The sequence below is a fragment of the Mustela nigripes genome, chromosome 12 (genome assembly GCF_022355385.1).
Source record: "Mustela nigripes isolate SB6536 chromosome 12, MUSNIG.SB6536, whole genome shotgun sequence".
NCBI lineage: Eukaryota > Metazoa > Chordata > Mammalia > Carnivora > Mustelidae > Mustela > Mustela nigripes.
In genome coordinates this window covers 75910417-75933955 of record NC_081568.1, presented here as the reverse complement: position 1 = coordinate 75933955, position 23539 = coordinate 75910417, and the positions used below count along the sequence as shown (strand labels likewise).

Below are 23539 nucleotides of genomic sequence, written 5' to 3'. Positions count from 1 at the left end.
AGGTCCTGTCATTCATTCATTCATTCATTTTAGAGCGGGAGTGCAGAGGGGCAGAGATAGAAAGAGGGAGAATCTTTGTTTTTATTTTAAAGATTTTTTATCTATTTACTTGACAGACAGAGATCATCAGTAGGCAGAGAGGCAGGCAGAAAGAGAGAGGGGAGGAAGCAGGCTCCCTGCTGAGCAGAGGCCCAAGGTGGGGCTTGATCCCAGGACCTGAGCAGAAGGCCAAGGCCTTAATCCACCCAGGCGCCTGGGAAGGACAATCTTAAGCAGACTCCAAGCTCAGTCACCCAGATGTCCCAGTTCTTGTCTTTTATAAGTTTAAACACAGTTGCAGAAATTATATGGATAAAGAAAATACAAGTAAGCAACAATTCAAGGAAGTCAACAATTACGTACAAACTTCATGCAGCAAAAAAATAATGCAAGATGGTGCAGTCTGAAAGAGCCTTCAGCAAATAGATGGGAGGAAAAAAATGTGAGCCTTTAAGCAAGAGCAGATTAAGTTTTCAAGAAGTAGGAAGAGAATCTGCAACACAGAATGAACTATGTTCTACTGAAGATATGAGCACAGACTTGCCTAAACAAGCAGAACAGACCAGACAACAACAAAAAAAGTATGTAGACCCTAGAATAAAGCAATGGCAGTAGAGACAGTAGGGACAAATGCAATAAAATACCAGAGGAGTTTCTCCACTTTAACCACATGATGGAATCACCTGAGGAACTTTAAAAAAAAAAAAAAATACCGTCACCTGGGGATGCGTGGGTGGCTCAGGTTGTGATCCCAGGGTCCTGAGATGGAGCCCCATATCACTGGGCTCCCTGCTCTGTGGGTAGTCTGCTTATCCCTCCCCCTATGCACTCCCCCCACCCAACTCTTGTGCCCTCACCTAACCTCTCTCTCTCTCTCTCAAATAAATAAAATACTTAAATTAAAAAAAAAAAATACTGTCGTCTGGACCTCAGTTCAATGACCCTGATTTACATGGGGTACAACCCAGACATCAAGATGTTATAAGTTCCCCATGAATTCTAATATGCATCCAAAGTTCAAAATCATTGCCTTAGAGGAAAAACCAATGGAAATCTAGTAAATGACCACACAGGATAAAGAAGGAAGACTAGAGATGATAACAGGACTTTAAGAGTATGTACCTTAAAAAAAATGACATGGCTGAGAGAAGCCTGGAAATGGAAAAATATATATCTGTATCAGGGGGGCCTGAGTGGCTTAGTGCATTAACTGGCCGACTCTTGGTTTCGGCTCAGGTTATGATCTCAGGGTCATGAGACTGAGCCACACAGTGGGCTCTGCACTCAAATGGGAGTCTGCGTCTCTCCCTACTCCTCTCCCTCTACCTCTGCCCCTCCCCCACTCATGCACAGGCAGGCACGCACTCTCAAATAATAAAAATAAAAAATAAAAATACAGGGCGCCTGGGTGGCTCAGTGGGTTAAAGCCTCTGCCTTCAGCTCAGGTCATGATCTCAGGGTCCTGGGATCGAGCCCCACATCAGGCTCTCTGCTCAGCAGGGAGCCTGCTTCCTCCTCTCTCTCTGCCTGCCTCCTCCTCTCTCTCTGCCTGCCTCTCTGCCTACCTGTGATCTGTCTGTCCAATAAATAAATAAAATCTTAAAAAAAAAAAATACATCAGCCACTCTGTACTTGACCACTTTGTCTACGAAGTTTCATGCAGTGAACCAGTTTTAATTAAGCCAGATTATCTTAATTTTCCATGTATCATAATTATTTGTCTAATATTTTTAAGAGAAATAATCAAAACTTAAAGTGAGGCATTTTTTAAAAATCAAAGTAGAGCTAAAGAATGTAAAATAAATCTTTCATAAACACCTCTCAGGTTTCCCAGATAGAAATAATCCCATTCTCCTTGCAATCCCCATGCCAGTTTAGCACTCCCCATAAATGCTCTGTAGAGACCGAGTATTAATTAGAAGGAAAAGACCTAACCTGATCATTGTCACTTGAATCAATACAAGGGAACTAAGTATTTTTATCTTTAGGAAAAACACGTCCAGAAACCACCTTCTAAAATACAATCTGAATCCCAAGATAATTTCTACCACAATCTTAAATTTCAGCCAAAGATCATTGTTCTAGCTTTCACCTACATAATAAAATGTTATGTAAGAGTGATATTATGCTCTCCGCAACTCCAAGTATAAATCAGTGTCTCCTACCTTTACTTACATCTGTGTCATGAACTGAAAATAGTATTTGTTTGACACTCTGGAGAGAAACTAGATGATTACTCATGACCAGAGAGGACTAGGCCAAGATCCAATCAACCCCAAGACTCAAGGGATCGTTAGGAAGTTCTTATATGCAGAATAGTTAGGAAGATCGCATACAGAACAATAAGAAATTTATCATATATTCTTCCTAATCAAAGACTGTTTTTAAAGCATTTTCCTATTCATAACTACATTTGATATTTTTGTACCACTTCAGTACTACATGTGATAGTAGAAAACGCATCCTCACATATACCAAGTCCTTTGTTTCCCTATTTAAAACTCTAATATCGTGAACCATTCTTATTTTCTGTTTTCAACCTTAGGTACAGATTTTTAAATGTGCCCCACATTTTCACTGACTTATCAACTGATTTTTCCATTTGATTTAACTAAGCCTCTAATCTCACTGCATACAATCAAAATATGGCAATAGTTTAAAAAAACTCAGTATGCTTCACTAATTTCACAATATCGTCGAAAAAAGATAAACACACTAAAGCATTCATCTTCACCCTAGGAATTCCATTATGACTTACCATTATATGTTCACTTATATACGCATATACGTGAACAAGTAAGATGTATTGCAAATGAATACATAAAAAAATACCAGATCTTTTCCTGAAAAGCATTAAACAACCAAAAACCACTGGTGATAACCAGTCTGTGTTGTTCCCTTCCCTTGAAAACGATTTTAAGATTTTATTTATTTATTTGTCAGAGAGAGAGAATACAAGTAGGCAGAGTGGCAGGCAGAGGCAGAGAGGGAAGCAGGCTCCCCGTTGAGGAAGGAGCCGGATGTGAGACTAAATCCCAGGACCCTGGGATCATGACCTAAGCTAAAGGCAGTGGCTTAACGACGGAGCCACCCAGGTGTCCCTAAAATGATTTTATATAAATTTTGTTTAACTTATCCCTTTCCTGCAACAGTAAATATTGGGTGCAAGGTCTAAATTATAGTAACTCTAAGCATTAAATAACTGGAATGACAGAAGTATCTGGGAAGGAAAAAGGAAGGTAATGACCACAGAGATAAAAATCAGCAAGTAAAGTATTATTTATAGAAAAAAAAATTTTTTTTTACAGCACTCGTTTTTAAACACAAACCCTAAAAATTCAAAACCACTACTCAGTTCACCTAATACAGCTGTAGTTGGTAATTACCTCTTCTTATGACATTCTACATGGTTCATGAAAAAAACTACCAACTATAAATATATTCAGCACATCCTTTTGCCTAAAATTAGATGGCAGCCTAAATGTGATAATGGAATTTTAGGGAATAAAGGTCATTATCCTTAGTACATGGACGCTAAGGTATTTAGAGCTGAACCAACACAATGTCTGCAACTTACATCCAAATGTTAAATGGAAAAAAAGGCTGTGTGTGTGTGTGTGTTTATAAAATAAACAACACAGGGGCGCCTGGGTGGCTCAGGGGGTTAAAGCCTCTGCTTTCAGCACAGATCATGATCCCAGAGTCCTGGTTGGGATCTCTGCTCAGCAGAAAGCCTGCTTCCCCTTCGCTCTGCCTGCCTCTCTGCCTACTTGTGATCTCTGTCAAATAAATAAATAATCTTTAATTTAAAAAAAAAAAAAAGAAAAGAAAGAAAAAAGTTGGGAGGAAAGGGGAACATAGAAAGCCACTTACTTTTTTATTCATTCCTTGAAAAATCTGCCCCATCATAATGGGCCAAGCAACCAAGAGCACACTTGCCATTTTTAGTTAAAATATCTCAGATCCAGCATCTGTTACACTCTCACTTAAAAAAAAAGTTCTGATACTCACATTGCCCATGTACTCTGAGAGCAGGTCCTGAAGGGCCTGGCGTACAGCATTACATTCAGCCACAATTCTCTCACGCCGGTCATCACGCGTGCACGATGAGTCGGCCATCAGGGCAGCCCCACTAATGATGCTTTCTAGGCGCTCCTCCAGGGAAGGTCTAAAGCGCTCCTCACTGAAGCTCAAGGGGTCCACAATGATTTGTTTCTGTAGAGAAAGTGTTAACTGAATCTTAGTGCTGATCATGTTCACTCCATTATTAACGAAGGTGAGCAAAATGTTGATTAGGAACATCAAGATTTAATACAAATATTCCAATGCCTAAAATAAAGTTACACTTTTTGTTAGATTCTGAAAGAAGGTACTGGAAGCAATACTATCCAGCTGAATGGGGCTTCAGTAAGACACCATACCACAAAATGCAAACACAAGTATGTCAGCATTAAAATCATGTTCACACTACTGAATCTGAACATCTACATGTCAGCCTCTACAGTATTAGTAAAATAATAATTGTAAGGAAATAAGTTAGCTCTTTTCCTTTTCCATATACAGAGTATAAAACTGCTACATGACATGAGAACTGTTTCACAGCAAAAAAAACAATAAAAACAGACAGACTTCTGTCCTCAGTTTCAGAAAGGAATGCATTTATAATCAATTCCAATCTATTTTCTTTTTTCTTTTTTTTTTTTAAAGATTTTATTAATTTATTTGACAGAGAGAAAGATCACAAGTAGGCGGAGAGTCAGGCAGAGAGAGAGGAGGAAGCAGGCTCCCGCTGAGCAAAGAGCCCGATGCGGGGCTCGATCCCAGGACACTGAGATCATGACCTGAGCCAAAGGCAGCGGCTTAATCCACTGAGCCACCCAGGCGCCCCTCCAATCTATTTTCCTCATCGTATACATCTACCAAATTTTATAGATAATACAGTCTCATACTCATCCTATAAGGTCTAAATTAGAGACTCTCTGCTTAAAGACTTCAAGGTAATCTGTAAGACATGATAGCAATCCATTCCAAGAAAGCTACTCTGTGAGATATAACTGCCCCAGTAAGAATAAAAACTTCCTCTGTCTCTTCACTCCCATGACTCCACTTAAACCCAGCTTTACCAGTGAGGACAGGTCACAAGCGAGCTTTAGGTACAAGGGTAAACATCAATACCTCCAGGACAGCAGCTACTGGCCTCCCTCCAACTTTTCCGTTTAATACAATTTATCTTCACACTGGTAAATGTCTGTGCAAATATTGTGCCTTTCATTTTTCTTTATGGAGACTATTCTTACTGATTTCAAGTTAAATGCCAAGTTTTTTCTTTAAAAAAGTTTGCCCTTTCCAGTAAGTATACATTTCTTCTTCCCATTCCCAAGAACCCTCAGTTTCAAAATTGAACATGCAAGGCGTCCAGTTCATTATCAACCTGCACATTTTAGCTGACCATTTTTCTTATCAGATTAAGTTATTACAGGATTTCTCTCATTGGGGTGCCTGAGTGGCTTGGTCAATTAAGTGTCTGCTTTTGGCTCGGGTCATGATCTTGGAGTCCTGGGATTGAGCCCTCCACTGAGCTCCCTGTTCAGTGGGAAGTCTACTTCTCCCTCTGACCCTACCCCCTCTCATGCTAATAAATAAATAAAATCTTTTTAAAAAGGGGGGGAGGGCGCGCCTGGGTGGCTCTGTGGGTTAAGCCTCTGCCTTTGGCTCAGGTCATGATCTCAGGGTCCTGGGATCGAGCCTCACAGGAGGTTCAGCAGGGAGCCTGCTTCTGCCTCTCTCTCTCTCTCTCTCTGCCTACTTGTGATCTCTCTCTCTGTCAAATAAATAAAAAATATTAAAAAAAAAAAAAAAGATTTTTCTTGTTAAAACTGAACACACAGGGGAGCTTGGGTGGCTCAGTGTATTGTCTCAGCCTTCCACCCAGGTCATGATCCCAGGGTTCTGGGACTGAGCCCCACAAGGGGCTCTCTGCTCAGCAGGGAGCCTGCTTCCGCCTCCACAACCCGCCCCCCACCCCGGCCCCGTCTCTCTGCCTGCCTCTCTGCCTGCCTCTCTGCGTACTTGTGATCTCTTTCTGTCAAATAAATAAATAAAGTTCCTTGCGGGGGGGGGGGGGGGGGGGGACCAAACACACAATGCCTTCTGACCAGTAAGAATGAGGAATAAATGGTTACAGAATGTTAGAAGTCATTAAGCTGCAATGGGCCTGCAATCACTTCATCCAACCCCCTCATTTTATGAAGTCTCACCCTAGTCCTAAGAGGTTAAGTAGCCCCTGACAATTAAAACTCAAGTCAGGGCAAAATGTAATCCTTAGTGCCTTCAAAGAGGCCCAATACCTAAGACTGCAAAATCTAAGTGGAGTGGAAAAAAGGGTCACTAAATTTTAAGATGAATCATTTAATGATTTAACATTTAGTTATTTAATGATTAAAACTCCCAAGAAAAAGTCGATTCTAACACCATGGTCTGTAGAATTAACACTGTCTTTATGATTTATGAAGTCACAAATCGTCATGTGTATAAGCAATGTTCAGTTACACATGCCAAAATAAAGGGTCAAAAGGAAGAAAAGGAAGGTCAAAGGAGGAAAATATAAAGGCAAGGAAAAACTTAAAAATAAAATGCACTCCACTATGTAGATTCTCTACTTCAAAGCATTCCTACTTATGAAAGGATAATGGCCACATGGAAGGCAATTTTCTGTTATGTTAATCAAAATAATAATAAAAATGATGATGATGATGATGATGTAACCCAACAGTGGGTTTAGAATTAAAACAACAAAAACTTAAAAAAAAAAAAAAAAACCTGCTGCCATCTACTGGAAGCCATGAAGTATTGTGGGTAGAAGTTTAAAAAAAAAAAAAAAAACCCAAAAAACAAAAACCACCAGAAAGAGTTGATATATAGGACAGTGTGTACAGACAATCTATACACAGAACAGATCCAGGGCATCAACTATAAAACATAACTATATGGAAGTACACTGAGTATTTTAAACCCAAATTTGCTTCCACTTGATTAAATTTCATATATTACTACAATTTAATCACTGAGAAGTGCACCTAGGCAGACAAGTAAGATTAACGTGACAACACTTCTGTCGTAATCACTTATGATATATCTGTCTTTTCCACTAGACTGTGAGCCCCTGGAGGACAAGTCTGCACCCACTCTGCCTCCATCTCCCAAAGCTTTACATCTGCTGAAAGGTTAAAATCTTAGGTGAAATAAACCAAACTCATATCCTCAACAGATAATGATTCCATAGGAAACTAAGTTTCATAAAAAGAATTCAGAAGTTTAACAAAAGAAAAGAGAAACGGAAAGAAAAAGAAAAAAATGTTGTAAGCCCAGTCACGTTCAAGTAGACCAATGATTTCTAAAATTTCTTTTGACATAGATTGCAAATCTAGGTAGAAAATGAACTTTCATCAGAAACCATGATGACATTTCCCTAGAAACCTCTTAACTTTGGGCAGATGGTCAAGAATCTGAAGTTGCCACCTACGTATAACTTACATCAAAATTATTGAGTGCGTATGCCAGTTCTCCTCCTCCCCCACCCTGGTGCTGGGAAGCATCATCTGATGCAGTGGCTTGGGCTGCATTGGAAATGCCTGTGACCGCCTGCTGCAGCTGCTTATAGATCAGGTCTCTGTTAGCCTTATAGGCTGCAACATCCGGGTGCTGTAGGCATGCCTGGGATGCGGTATAGAGGATTGGAACATTTTTCTGCAGGATTCCTCTGGCTGCAGCCATTTGATCACGATGGCCCACATCTTTCAGTTCCTGTAAAACAAGAAATTGCAACAGTCTTTATGTGAGTTCTAGTCATAAAAAAATTTGTCAGTAAATTCTGAAAAGTGAGAAATTCTACACAACAGTTTCATGAATGTCTGGCTTCATAACAAAGGAGGTAGCATGGATTATAAGAATTCAAACATTTCAAAATCACCCAGACCTGGGCTTGAATCTCCAGCTCTATTTTTTCCTATTATGATCTTACTTAAAATTCCCACACTAAAGGCATCCAGCTGGTTCAGCGTAGAGCACATGACTTTTGATCTCTGGGTTTTAAGTTCAAGCCCCATGCTGGATGTAGAGATCACTTAAAAATAAAAATCTCTTAAAAATAAAAAATAAAAATAGAAATCTCTTTAAAATCATCATACTCATTTTAACCTGCTATAAAATAGGAGCAATACACTTCTTCCATTGTCCTGAGGATCAAATGGGATAATGCATGTAAAGCACCTAACAGAGCACTAATTAAAAAGCAAAACATAAAACTGACTACCATCTTCATTACAACTATATAAAAATGTATGTACCTATTTCAACCGAATTAGAAAAACCATTCAGACACATTTAAACAGAGTTAAGATTTCGTTTGAGTATTTCTTTTTTATTAAGTTATAAAAATTCACTATAAGAGTTCTGCGAAATTGGGAAGGGATACCACAGGTGTACATGAACTACAACTTACAAGGATGTATGAGGCTACTCTTTCAAGTACACAACTCTGCACTCCCTTCCCTCCATTCCCCTGTCTCAAAGATGGCCTTGGGACATAGGTCATTAATACACAAAGCAAAGGCTCAGGTGCTCCATGAGTTTTATTCAAAAGGTTTTCATTTCATTGTAATACTCTATGTACTTGTGGTCTTAAGTGAAACGATCCTTTCTCAATTTCCTCATAATTTTCTTTCTTTCTCAATTTCCCCATAATTATATTCCATAGTTTAAAAAAATTGAGGTTCCTGGCATGATTTCCAATACTGACATCTACTTGGTAGGCTGAATGGATGCACCAAGTGTCTAGTAAGTGATATCAAGTAAGGGACAAATAAGCAAGATGGGAAGAGGATATTTCAGGTATCCCACTGTTACCGCAAGAAACAACAGTGGGTGTGGGGGGGGGGGGGGCACTTAAGTCTTTAGTAAATGTGGATTACCCCACAAAAGAAAAATAGAAGTGGTAACTCTGACCATCAGATCTGCTCTATTTTATGTGTGAATTTGGAACATCAACGTTAATTGTGCCAACTAAATCCTACAATACAAATTTAAACGTCTTTAAAAAAGAGTATTACCTGTGTAAACAGTAAGAGAAAATTAACTAAGAAAGGCCAAAGTCAATAACTCAATTTGAAGCCATTTAATAACAGTTCATCTTTTTAGAGGACTTCCTAATTAAGCATTAGAGACACCTAACTGGCTTCTTTTTTCTGATACTTCATCTAACTATGTATTTTAGGTTTGCATCTTCATTCAAACCTTGTATAATCTGACAGCTTACTTTTCCTCCTAGAATCCTTTTCTCATTTGGAATCTGAATTTGCAATAGCTCACAGCACTTCAAATGCCCCATAGCACAGTACATTAGGCTAAATATTCAGAAACAGGACCCTAAGGATTTAGAGAATCAGCGATCATTTCTAGACTCAAGCTATGACAGAGGGCTAAGGCTAACCATTACATTTAAACAGATGGTACGCATGTTCTGTGTGGCATTTTCTAAATGTCTTGCTCTCCACCACCACCTCAGGGACTTAAAATCTTCTAGGGAGGCATTTGCCTCTAAGTACATATATTGTCCTCTGTTTTATAAGACGCTTTGCAAACAGCTTTAGAATTCTTCCTTAAGTATCTATAACCTAAATCAGTATAGTCTCTTAAAAGGTTACCAAAGAAATTTCTGGTCACCTAAAGCTAATAGGTGCCACAATTACTATTCAACACTTGACTTTTCTTAAGTCACTGCCTTGCTTGGTATGAGAAATTTTACCTTTCTAAAAACTAAACTAGAAACAAAACCTCACAGATTTAGAGAATTGACGATCATCTCAAGACTCAAGCTGTAACAAGGGGAAAAGTCTAACCATTATGCTTAAGCAGCTGGTGCACACGTTGTGTGTGGCATTTTCTACACATTCTGCCCTCACCAAAATTTATGTCTGACAGACTCCTATTTACCAAATATGGGGCATATATTTCAACTTATGATGAAAATAACAACTAAATATCATTTGTCCTAACTGCTAAACTATTCTGCTTTTTCTCTTGAGAATAGTTTGCCATAACAAAGAAACCAGATTTTATTAAATAAAGATAGGAAAAATGGGCACCATCACAAGGCAGTACTTGATCTACTACCAGAAGAATAATAATCATTAAGTATTATCTTCCAAATATATAGTAGTGATAAGTAATCTGGATTGTTGAAAAAATGAGCTATTGAGGAAATTAATAGATTACTTATGAAGCTAGAGTCCCTTAATCCAACTTAGCCTTCAAGACCCCCAAACAATCCAATTGTATGTTAAGCAGACTCAGGAACAAACAGAAAACACGAAAAAGAAATGATTACTTTCAACGTAATCTGAACTAATCATGCCATGCAGTGATCAAGAAATAAAAGCTAACTTATAAGTAATCTATAGCACTCTCTCTAACCCAAAACTAGAAGGTTGAGTAAAAAAAGTTTCCTCTCATTTCCCTCTTAACAATATAAAATTATAGCCATGTGATCAAATATCTTCTCTTAAATTCAAACAAAAATTACTTAAACAAAAGGTCCAGCCAGGGGAGCCTGGGTGGCACAGTCAGTAGAGCAACTGGCTCTTCGTTTCAGCTCAGGTCATGATCTCAGGGTTGTAAGATCAAGCCCTGAGTGAGGCCCCATGCTCAGTAGAGAGTCTGCTTGAGATTCTCTCTCCCTCTCACTCTGCCCTTCCTGTGCATGCCCTCTCTCTCTCAAACAAACATACATCTTAAAAAGGGGGCGGGGGGGGGGGGCCATAAGCAAATCCAGCCAGTCCTGATTATTTACACTTTACTATCCATTACCACTGTGTCTGTTCAGGTTTTCAGAAAAAGAAATCATGAGGGATGCCTGCCTGTGTGGCTCAGTGGGTTAAGCATCTGCCTTCAGCTCATGTCATGACCCCAGGATCCTGGGATTAAACCCCATATCAAAATCCCTGCTCAGTAGACAGTCTGCTTCTACCTCTGCATGCTGCTCCCCCTACTTGTGTGCACTCTCTCTGAAAAATAAATAAAAATCTTTTTAAATAAATAAATAAATAAATAGAGAGAGAGAGAGAGAGAGAGAGAGAGAAAGAAATCATGAAACTCAGAGTTCATTAGGTTTTTGGCAAATATCTCAACAAGCTCTATGTACCTGGTGGGTGGACTAATATAAACATCATAGTGTTCCATCTGAAGCAGACTGAGGAAACAGTGTTGACCACAGGAGGCACAGGCAGTCCTTCTTACAAGAAGTAGGGTCAATACCGGCCCATCCTTACCTCTGCCATCAATTTTACCCTTACACTCAAAGAAGAGTCTACAGCCTCATGGAAACCCAACACTCCTAGTGAGCAAATTATAATCCAGCCCAAGAAAATAACTGATTAGGACCAAACTTAGAACCCCATTCCAGGTTGGATCTACAGTATAGCCAAATGGCTATTCACTTGTTCATTAAATATTTAAGGAACACTACCACAACCAGACAATGTTCTAGGCACTAGGGATTATAACAGCAATTTAAACAGACAAAATCCCTGTCCCTGGGGCCTGGGTTTAAAACCTGGCTCCACCTGATTAGATGAATGACCTTACCAAATTATTTAATCTTCCTGTACTACTACAGTTCTTTCATCTACAAAAATGAGTATCTGATCAATTATAGATCTACCTTATATTGTTTTGTAAAGATTAAATGAGTTTGTATTCACAAAAGGTTTATAACAGTGTTTAGCACATACAAAACACCTTTTTAGAGTTAATCATTATTATTTTCAGCAACATCCTCACCACCCCACCACCATATCATGCACCAGAAAAACCTTAAGGAGAAACAGATAAATTCCAAAGAGCCTGCAGACCTTATGAGGCTTAGCATTTCCTCAACGGGTGGTTGCTGATTAAATGATACAAGGGAGGCTAATGAAGCCAGTATATACATCACACCCAAATACTGTTCTTGAGGAAATACCCCTTTTCTGGACTAGGGGCTATCTGCAAAGATTAAGAGCCTGAACGAGAAGGTAAATTAATACTGCCATGCCTCAGAAAAGAAGAAAAAGTTAAAGGTGAAAACAGTCAAGGGGAGCTAAGCATACAGCAGCATAGGAATTCTGCCAGAAAACACACACTGTGAAAAAAGGTTGCCAGTTACCGAAGGAGACCAGTGGGCAATTCTAAAAGGGAGAATGAAGTTTCCACCAGGCTGGGAACTTAGGATCAAATAGCTGTTTAATTCCCAAGGAAATCACTAGTTTATAGGAATACACACCTAGACCCATGTCCTACAAAAGACTATTTTATGATCAGGAGTCAGAAAGGAGCCCACAGCCAGCCTATTCAGTGGATTCTACTGCAGAAGGTAAGGGCTAAAGGTTTAAGAATTAGTCCCAAGGAACACTATAAATGACCAGGACATGCTACAAACCCAAGATAAACTTTAAAATGGAAACATGCATCAATTAAGACACCAGCAGAGGGATGCCTGGGTGGTTCAGCTGGTTAAGCGGCTGCCTTCGTCTAAGGTCATGGTCCTGGGGTCTTGGGATTGAGTACCGCATCAGGCTCCTTGCTCGGTGGGGAGCCTGCTTCTCTCGCTTCCTATGCCTGCCTCTCTGCCTGCTTGTGTGTACTCTCTCTCTCTGGCAAATAAATAAAATCTTGAAGAAAAAAAAAAAAAAAAAGACACCAGCAAAAAACAAAAGAGTAAATCAAACATGGTTCAAGGACTATGCTAAAAAGATATGAAGAGGGGCACCTGGGTGGCTCAGTTGGTTAAGCGTCTGCCTTCAGATCAGGTCATGATCCCAGGATCCTGAGACCAAGACCCTTGTCGGGCTCCTTGCTCAGCAGGCTCCCTGCTCCCTTTCCCACTTCCCCTGCTAATGTCCCCTCTTGCTGTCTCTCAAAATACATAAATAAAATCTTTAAAAAAATAAAAACATAAAAAGTACAGAGAAAGTACATGGAAACCACAAGGTTGATACAGCACTTTGGCCTGATGAGACAGAGAGGCAGCAGTTACCAGAAACCAGGCAGCAAGGTGTATGGAGAATACCACCTGAAAGGGGCTCTGACTTTTAGCCACCATAATCATTAAGCAGGATGGGGAGCCAGGGGAATAAATCCCCAGCCTCACCCTTCTATCCCCTCTGATCTTCTGCTGATGTTTCCACTGGCCAAACCCAAACAGGACCTAGAGGGCAGAGGAGCCCTAGATGCAGTCCAGACAGGTTGGGTTCCTGGGGCAGAGAACAAGATGAGTTAGGGTGAAATGAGATATGGAGGGGCAAATATAAGACCATCCAGTAAGTAGTAACTTCAAGATTTTAATGACATCTTATTTCAGAAATATTTAAAATTTACTGGATTTTGTTTCATTTTGTGTTTTAGTACATTGGGGATTTATGTTCAAGGAAGTCTTCATGTATTCACGGCACACAGAATTAAAAAGTCAGGCACCATTACTTTAAAAAAAAGAAAAAAGACCCCTTCAGGGGTCTAGGTCTGTGATTCACCAATCTTACAAGTACCATTACTTTTGAGTAAGTTTTTTCCATAGGATACAAAAGTCTGGTCTATCATTATGTTCTATCTCAAGAATATCATCAATTTACTTACTCTACTACTTTGCAAAGATAGCCAATATGGTGTCAGTCTAAACATTCTTACTTTCCTCAAATAGTAAGTTTTCATAAACAAAGATTAGACTAAGTTTTAAGACAGTGAAACTGTTCACCAAACTTTATTTTTTAAATATAACTAACATTTATTTCACATATTCAAATGAGAATTTAAATCATAAACATTATGCAAAATAAACTATGAACATAATTGGGCAAGCATGTCATATTTACAGAATTATACTACTGAACAAATACTCAGAACCGATCAGGCCAAGCAAAAAGAAAAAACTTACTTGTGATTTATGTGATGGAGACATAGGCCAACATGGGGATAAGTGATGAAAACATAATGAGCCCACAGAAACTAAATAACTTAGACAACACATCAAATCTAGGTGTAGTATCATGCATAATATTAAATAACGGATATGTAAAACCAGGATCTCATATGCGCAGATCCAGTCTGATCACAACCTAAGCTTGAAATATGCTTAATAACCTTATTAAATACCTTACGTACATTATTTATATCTTCTCAATCAGTGGGGTAAAGTTTTACACTGGTATAATATAACCAAATGAAAGGTACTAAGAAGACTCCAAAGCTGAGGATAGCCTATATGGGACATTTACAGTACTGACTCCATTTTCCCCATGCCTATCAGAACTCTTGTTGGGTGTCCTGTCCTCAAGAAGGATACCTCCCCTAATCTCAGTAGAAGGGAGGTCTTCATGACTCTTCATGACATATAACTACTTTACTCTCACTAATGATTAATGAAGAATGGGTATGTCACACAATTCAGATTTAGGGCAAATCTGTTAGGGGCTTCTAGATCATTTGCTTATTAAAAAAAAAAAAAAGACATATGGAAGAAAACAGTTTTGTTCTTCTTGCTGGACATAGTGATGTGTACAAATAGCATGCCTAGAGCTTCTGTAGCCGTCCAGTGCCGGGGACACAAAACACAGCAATGCTGGAAAAGATCAAAACCCTGGATCCTTAAGGACATATAATCTATAACCTTAATCACCTCAAAAATCACATCTAATTTGGGACTTCTAATTGGTGAGAAAATAAATCCCCCAGCATTCAAGCAGTTTTGGAGCTGGGTTTTCTGTGAAATGTAGCATGAAATATCCTAACAGGTATCGCAAACAAGAAAAGAACTGATCTTTTCAGGGCTTTTGAAAAAGGACAAGCTTGATCAGAACTACAAAGTTTTAAGAAACTGGATGGTGACACGTGTGTCTCCCTTACAGCACAAACCACATTCAAAGCACTCTAAGTCCCAAAATTCCGAAAATGAGAACAATGATCCACATGCCACACAACACAAATTCATAACACAATGGAAACTACTAACGATGATAAGAAATACTTAAAAAGTGACCAAATATGGGGAGAGAATGGGGTTAGTTTCTCATAATCAAGTAATTCCGCTAATTTTCAACGGGCTTAAGGTTTTTTAAAAATCTGAAATGAGGGGCGCCTGAGTGGCTCAGTGAGTTAAAGCCTCAGCCTTCAGCTCAGGTCATGATCCCAGGGTCCTGGGATCGAGCCCCGCATGGCATCGGGCTCTCTCTTCAGCAGGGAGCCTGCTTCCTCCTCTCTCTCTGCCTGCCTCTCTGCCTACTTGTGATCTCTGTCGGTCAAATAAATAAATAAAAATCTTAAAAAAAAAAAAATCTGAAATTAACTCTACCACCAAATCAAGTTAATCCTTGAAGGCACATAACAAAGACCTTATTACCGCTCCAGACGCAACTGCAAACTGCTAAGGTATTTAAAGTAAGATTTTCATGAGAATTAAAATGGAAGCATAACATGAAAGCAACTTAATTACAGGTTTATTAACAATACAATACTAAAAGGATACTTACTTCATAAATTAAAGGTTTTAATAGAACTATACTGGCAGAGAGAGGTATCGGTACCTTCAGAAAATGTAAGTAAAATTGATTTTTCCCACTAGATCATAATATAAACAATTTTAATATACACCCAAGTCATGACTGTACCTGTTGTCTTTTGGCTGCCATAATGTTCAGTTTATCCACTTCAGGTTTTAGGGCTTTATACTGTATTCCTAAATCTTGTTCAGTGCCAGCATTCCTCAGTTTCAAGATACCTTCTTCTACCTATATAAAACATAACTCTAAATAAGAAAAATTCTAAACAAAACAAATCTGTATGTAAAAAAGATCTATACTGGGCACCTGGGTGGCTCAGTCGTTAAGCTCTGCCTTCGGCTTAGGTCATGATCTCAGGGTCCTGGGATCAAGGCTCTCATTGGGCTCCCTGCTTGGTGGGAAGCCTGCTTCTCCCTCTCCCTCTCCCCTTGATTGTGTTCCCTCTCTCTCTGTGTCTCTCTCTGTCGAATAAATAAATAAAATCTTTAAAAAAAAAAAAAAATCTATACTATTTTATTCCTTTTAACTGCTACTCGGATAGCACTCTAAACTTTCTCTTCAGTTTACATGGCCCTCAAATATATGAGCAACTACTACATGGGATGATTATACTGACTGTTACCTAAAATGATAGAATTTAACACATCTTGGTTTCTCAACTCTGGAACTCCAGTAAAAGGAAATGCTTAATCACTACTGCAGAGGGAAGGAGTCAAAACAGTACTTTTGCTACAAGTTCTTCACTAAAAATCAAGACTACACAGGCTCATAGCACAGCCAGTCTGAGGTACACTTCGAGAAGAGCGGAAAATGGAAACTGAAAGAAAACATTCCTGCTCCACTTAGGTAAAACAAGTTCAAAACCAAAACAAACTAAGGAATGCTGAATTAACTATGGGCAGCAGAGCCTCACTGTGATGGAAAGAACAAATTACAGACACAGGCCTGTACTTACAACTTTCAGCTGAACAAGTAATTTGTAGACATCTGCCATGTCAGCCAAAATAAGCAGCCGGGTAACAGCAGAGAGCAAAGCTCGAGCTGCCCGAACCATGTTGCCACGCTTCACAGAAGAGCAGGGATCATCTGCAAACTCTCCTGCAGCAGTCTTCATCAAATCACCTGTTTTACAGCATGAAAAAACAAACCCATCAGGAATGAACCAAATAACTGGTCTACGTTTAAAAAAAATAATAACTCACACCTTGTATAGTTCATGCACAGAATTTAAGGGCTCTCATTTTTATTGTTTTGTTTGCTTTTGTTTGTTTTACAGCAATCACTTTAAAAAGCACCCTCATGTACTGCTGGTGAAAACATAGTATCTGGAAAGTGATTTTGGTGCTATACATAAAGAGCCTGAAAAACACTCCTTTTCGGGGGGGCACCTGGGTGGTTCAGTTGGTTAAGTCTCTGCCTTCGGCTCAGGTCATGATCTCAGGGTCCCAAGATCAGGCCCCACTTGGGGATCCCCGCTCAACAGGGAGTTTGCTTCTCCTGCTCTCTCTCCTTCTGTTCCTCCCCACTTGTACTCTCTCAAATAAAATATTAAAAAAAAACAAAAACAAACAAACAAAAAAAACAACCACACACTCCTTTCCTCAAAGGAGCATTACATGTTTCCTAAGGTGTGGGAGGGATTTCAGTGGGGGAAAAAAATGGATCTAATGTGATCTACCTTCATATCCACAGAATGATACAGAAACACAGCAACTGTTATGGAAGACCTCCACACTACATTAACCACCTCAAGAGAGACTTACTGGCATATGAAGACAAAGCTGAGTCAATGACTCATTCGTTTTCCTCAGAGTAAAACAATGACAACAGCTCAAATGCACAATATGCACCTAGTTAAGTAAATTATGTTATATCCTACAATTGACTACTATATAAATATTAACATATATATGAAAAAATGTTAACATTTATGATGAAACGATAAGCATAAAGAAAACAAAACATGTATGTAACGTGTTTTTAAAAACAGGGAGAGAAAAGACTGGAATCCAAAGGCAAGTAACAGTTACACTAGGTTATAATCTGACTCTTAACATTATTCTGCACTTATAAAAACATTTTCTATAATGAGGAGGTATTATATCCATAATTTTTTTTAAGATTTTATTTATTTATTTGACAGAAATCACAAGTAGGCAGAGAAGCAGGAAGAGAGAGAGAGGATGAAAGAGGCTCCCTGCTGAGCAGAGAGCCCAATATGGGGTTCAATCCCAGGACCCTGGGATCATGACCTGAGCTGAAGGCAGAGGCTTAACCCACTGATCCACCCAGATGCCCTATATCCATAATTTTAAAAACTACACTAACAACATATACAATACAGGGGCGCCTGGGTGGCTCAGTGGGTTAAGCCTCTGCCTTCAACTCAGGTCATGATCTCAGGGTCCTGGGATCGGCCTGTATCAGACTCTGTACTCAGCGGGGAGCCCGCTTCCCCTTCTCTCTTTGCCTGCCTCTCTGCTTGTGACCCCTCTCTCTGTCGAATAAATAAATTTAAAAATATCTTTTAAAAATAATGAATTTTTAAAATAAATAAATTTAAAAAGACGTTATTGTAGGATACTAAAATGAGCTCATTCTTTCATCTATTTACTCAACAAATATTTGCGTACCCACTATATATCAAAGTCTGAACTAGGTGTCAATGATAGAGCACACAGGAAACAGCCAATCTTCTCATGGAAGTCTGGGGGGGGGGGGCAGACAAGCAAACAATTAAAGGCTGATTAAGACAAAGGGCCTGGACTCAAAGGGCTCACAAATCAGCGAGTATTACAATGCAATCAGAAATTCTAACAGCCTTGTGGACAAGGGGCTATGGGATAGGAAAAACTATTTACGCATGAAGAATTTGTCTCAAAAGCCTTGCAGAAAAAAATATGTACATTAAATATTAATATTAAATAAGAGATATTGGCCTTAACCAATAAAAAGAATTTCACCTATGTATTGAGAGCTTAGTACAGACAAAAACCAATCCACTGCTGGGGATACAAAGAACAAGATTATCTGTTTTCAAGTGGTTTATAATTCAGAAAAAGAAGAATGTGATCACACAGAAATTATGTGGCATTTTAACACAAGAGCTGTATGAAAGACAAAAGTACACAGAGTTTCAAAGCAGAAAGCACTAACAAACGGTCTGAAGAAGTGAAATGCCAGCAACAGTTTTATGGGAAATATGGTACTCTGAAAGTGACTCTACTCTGAAAGGACAGGAAGAATCTTTGGCATTAGAATTAAGGGAGTTGGGGCACCTGCGTGGCTCAGTGGGTTAAGCCTCTGCCTTCGGCTCAAGTTGAGATCTCAGGGTCCTGGGATGGAGCCCAGCATCAGGCTCTTTGCTCAGCAGGGGGAGCTGCCCCCTCTCTAGAGCTGCCTGCCTCTCTGCCTACTTGTGATCTCTCTCTGTGTCAAATAAATAAATAATATTAAAAAAAAAATTAAGGGAGTTAGCATCTCAAGTAAAAGGAACAGCAACACAATAGCATCCAAAATTTATTAAATGTCCACTCTATGGCACTCTATGTATTTAATCCTATGAGTCACCTAGGAAGCAGGTTGTACTGGCCCTTCCTTACAAATGAGGTAACTAAAGCTTAGAAAGTTAACCAACTTAATCACAGTTACCTGACAGTAAATGAGAGAGCAAGGTTTTGTAATGCCAATGTTATGCTGTTAGAACCACTTATCAAGTAGAGATACACAGTAAGAAAGCATATTTGGAGGCTAAAATCAACAAGTCAGGAAATGACAGATGCTGGCGAGGATGTGGAGAAAGGGGAACCCTCCTACACTGTTGGTGGGAATGCAAGCTGGTGCAACCACTCTGGAAAACAGCATGGAGGTTCCTCAAAATGTTGAAAATAGAACTGCCCTATGACCCAGCAATTGCACTACTGGGTATTTTTACCTAAAGATACAAACGTAGTGATCCGAAGGGACACATGCACCCGAATGTTTATAGCAGCAATGTCCACAATAGACAAACTATGGAAAGAACCTAGATGTCCATCAAGAGATGAATGGATAGGGGCGCCTGGGTGGCTCAGTGGGTTAAGCCGCTGCCTTTGGCTCAGGTCATGACCTCAGGGTCCTGGGATCGAGTCCCACATCGGGCTCTCTTCTCAGCAGGGAGCCTGCTTCCTCCTCTCTCTCTGCCCGCCTCTCTGCCTGCTTGTGATCTCTGTCAAATAAATAAATAAAATCTTTAAAAAAAAACAAACAAACAAAAAAGAGATGAATGGATAAAGAAGATGTGGTATATATACACAATGGAATACTATGCAGCCATCAAAAGAAATGAAATCTTGCCATCTGCGACAACATGGATGGAACCAGAGCATATCATGCTTAGCGAAATAAGTCAAGCGGAAAAAGACAACTATCATATGATCTCCCTGATATGAGGAAGTGGTGATGCAACATGGGGGCTTAGGTGGGTAGGAGAAGAATAAATGAAACAAGATGGGATTGGGAGGGAGACAAACCAAAAGTGACCCTTAATCTCACAAAACAAACTGAGGGTTGCTGGGGGGAGGGGGATTAGGAGAAGGGGGGTGGGGTTATGGACACTGGGGAGGGTATGTGCTTTGGTGAGTGCTGTGAAGTGTGTAAACCTGGTGATTCACAGACCTGTACCCCTGGGGATAAAAATATATGTTCATAAAAAATTAAAAAAATAAAAATAAAAAAGAAGGCATATTTGGAGGCACAGTGCTCCAGTCTAAGTAGGTAGTGATGGACCTGTATAGAAAGAACAGAAGATGGGCACGGAAAAGCCATGGACAGAGTACAAAGAATTCCTGAGTGAAAGAAGGAAGTGAAAGTCATACATACACAGGATTGACCCAACAAAAGCACATAAAATAAATCTGAACAGGAGCTTGAGTGGCTCAGTCAATTAAATGTCTGCCTTCAGCTCAGGTCATGATCCCAGGGTCCTGGGATGGAGTCCCACATTGGGCTCCTTGCTCAGTGGGGAGTATGCTTCTACCTCTACCCCTCCCCCCTGCTCATGATCTCTCTCTACCTCTCTCTGATAAATAAAATCTTTAATAAATAAAATAAAATATAATAAATCTGACCACATAGATGAGTCTGAAAGCCACAGTGAGAGCTCAGGAAAGAACAGAAATAGATTATAAAAAGAGGGGTCAAATGATACAACCACCTCTGATTATAAAGAGTGAGGAAAAAGGGGGCGCCTGGGTGGCTCCGTGGGTTAAAGCCTCTGCCTTCGGCTCAGGTCATGATCTCGGGGTCCTGGGATCGAGCCCCACATCAGGCTCTCTGCTCAGCGGGGAGCCTGCCACCTCCTCTCTGTCAGCCTCTCTGCCTACTTGTGATCACTCTCTCTGTCAAATAAATAAATAAAATCTTTAAAAAAAAAAAAAAAAAGAGTGAAGAAAAAGAAAGCATGAAAGGTGACTTAAAGGTTTCAAGCTAGGATTGTAGTAAGATGGAGGAAAGGGCAAAAGCAACCATATGAAGATTAAAAAAAAAAAAAAAAAGTGTTCCCGGAGACTGTGGAATTAGGAGTAGGGGACAAAGACTATTGGACAAAAGAAACTAAGAGAAACACGGTGACAAGACCCAAAAAAAAAAAAAAAATCAAATGCATACATACAGATTAACGGAACAGAATCTAGAAACCAAAAATACAGTCAATTAATTTTCAACAAGCTGCCAAGAACATTCAATGGGGGAAAAACTGTTGTTTCAAACAAACAGTTCTGGAACAATGGATACTCAAATGCAAAAGAATGAACTTGGACTCTACCTCACACCATAAATTTTCAGAACAGATCGAAACCTAAATTTAAGAGGTAAAATTATTAACACTCAGAAGAAAACATTAACGTAAGTCTATATGGCCTATGATTAGACAATCGTTTCTAAGCCATGAAACCAAAAGGACAATTAACAAAAGAAAGATAAAACAGCATCATCAAAATTTGGAAGTTTTGTGCTTCGAAGGACACTATCAAGAAAGTGAAAAGACCAAAGAACAGGAGAAAATTTCTAAAAACCACTATGTAATAAGGATCTGGTAGACACAATATAAAAAGAACTCTAATGACTAAATAAAAAGAAAATCTAATTTAAAATGGGCAAAGAAAGGCATTACACAGACATTCTGTGTTCAGCCTCATTAGCCATAAAGGCAAGGCATAACAAAACATTATCTACTAGAACACCTAAAATTAAAAAGACAGATAATAAATGCTGGTGGAGAAAGTTGGTAGGAATGTAAAATGATAGTTACTTTGAAAAACAGTCTAGCAGTACCTCAAAAGGTTAAATATAGACTTACAGTATGATCTAATAATTCCACTTGAAGGTATATTCCTTTAACAATTTAATTCCACTTGAAGGTATATTCCTTTAACAATTGAAAACAAATGTCTACACAAAAACTTACACTAAACGCTCACACAAAAGCACTCCTCATAATAGCTAAAATGTGAGAACAACCAAAACATCCATCCATCCACTAATGAATAGTTAAGTAACTGTGATATGAGGTGCCAAGGTGCCTCAGTCAGTTAAAGCAGCTGCCTTCATCTCAGTCCAGGGTCACTGGGAAAGAGCCCCACATCAGGATCCCTGCTTAGTGGGGAGTCTGCTTCTCCTTCTCCCTCTGCCTGCCATTCATTCTCTCAACAAATAAAAAATCTAAGAAAGAAAGAAGGAAAGAAAGAGAAACTGTGGTATATTGGTATATCCGTGCAATGAGACAGGTAAGCATAAAAAGGAACGAAGTATTAGTATACGCTACATGAATGAATCTTCTAAGCATATGACATGTGAAAGAAGTCAGTCCCAAAAGGCCACATATTGCATTATTCCATTTAGGTGTAATGTCCATAATAAGTACATCCAGAGACAGAAGCCAGGCTAGTGGTTGCCAGCGGATGGGGCAGAAAGAAAGAGGACGAACTGCTAATAGGTTTGGGGGTTCTCTCTGGAGTAATGAAAATGTTCTGGAACTACATAGAGGTGATGGCTGCACAAGCTTGTAAATATACTAAAAACCACTCAACTGTACACTTTAAAAGAGTAAGTATTATGGAAAGTGAATTATGGCTCAATAAATAAAGAGATAAAGAGTATCAAATGCAGTGACCTGAAAGAGCACAGGCCTCGGAGTTGGAGATAAGCCTAAGTTTTGGTTTTCCCACCTATCAGCTATGTGACTGGACTCCACTCACTGTTTTCTCTTCTCCAAAGTATAGACAATATTTTGCTGTGAGGGACAAATCATGTAAGATATCTAAAATGTATCATTCATTACCTTGCACTAGGAAACAATACAGGGTTGGCAGAAATTATTATTATTACTAATTAAAACTAGGTAAGACAGAGAAATGGGATTCATTGTGTTTCGTGTGCATCCATCCGTTCAACAACCAGCTTTAAGAGCATTAATTAATGCCTTCTTGTAACAAGTGTTTACTGAACACCTTCTAGGAGCTGGGCACCATTCTAACCACTTAGGAGAGAAATTAACTAACCAGGGGTATCTGGGTGGCTCAGTCAATCGAGCGTCCAACTCTGGATTTCGGCTCAGGTCGTGATCACAGGGTTGTGGTGTTGAGCCCTTATCGAGCCCCACATAGAGAGCTCTTCACTCAGCGCGAGTCTGCTTGTCCCTCTCCCTCTGCTCCTACCCCCTATGTGTGGATGCTATCTTTCTCTTTAAAATTAAAAAAAACTCTTTAAAAATAATAGATTAATTAACTAACCAGACAAAAATCCCTGCCTCCAGAGAGCTTATATTCTAACGGGGGGGGGGGGGGGGGGGGGGGGAAAAAAAAAAAATGTTATATAAAAGGGGGGAAGAAGGGAAGAAATGGTGCGGGGGCGGCGGGGCGGAACAAGGAGGGGGGGGG

The 23539-nt window shown here is 39.4% G+C and overlaps 1 protein-coding gene across 2 annotated transcripts in view; it reads right to left on the bottom strand.

Annotated features, from left to right (window-relative positions):
- Window positions 1–23539, bottom strand: part of CTNNA1 (catenin alpha 1) — a 313017-nt gene that overhangs the window by 107154 nt on the left and 182324 nt on the right. For both annotated transcript variants that reach the window (XM_059417668.1, XM_059417669.1), the window contains exons 4-7: window positions 16579–16745; window positions 15732–15851; window positions 7573–7842; window positions 4051–4254 (exon numbers count right to left, since the gene is read on the bottom strand). In XM_059417668.1, the coding sequence (XP_059273651.1) occupies window positions 4051–4254; window positions 7573–7842; window positions 15732–15851; window positions 16579–16745 (761 nt within the window). The remainder of the gene's footprint in view (window positions 1–4050; window positions 4255–7572; window positions 7843–15731; window positions 15852–16578; window positions 16746–23539) is intronic.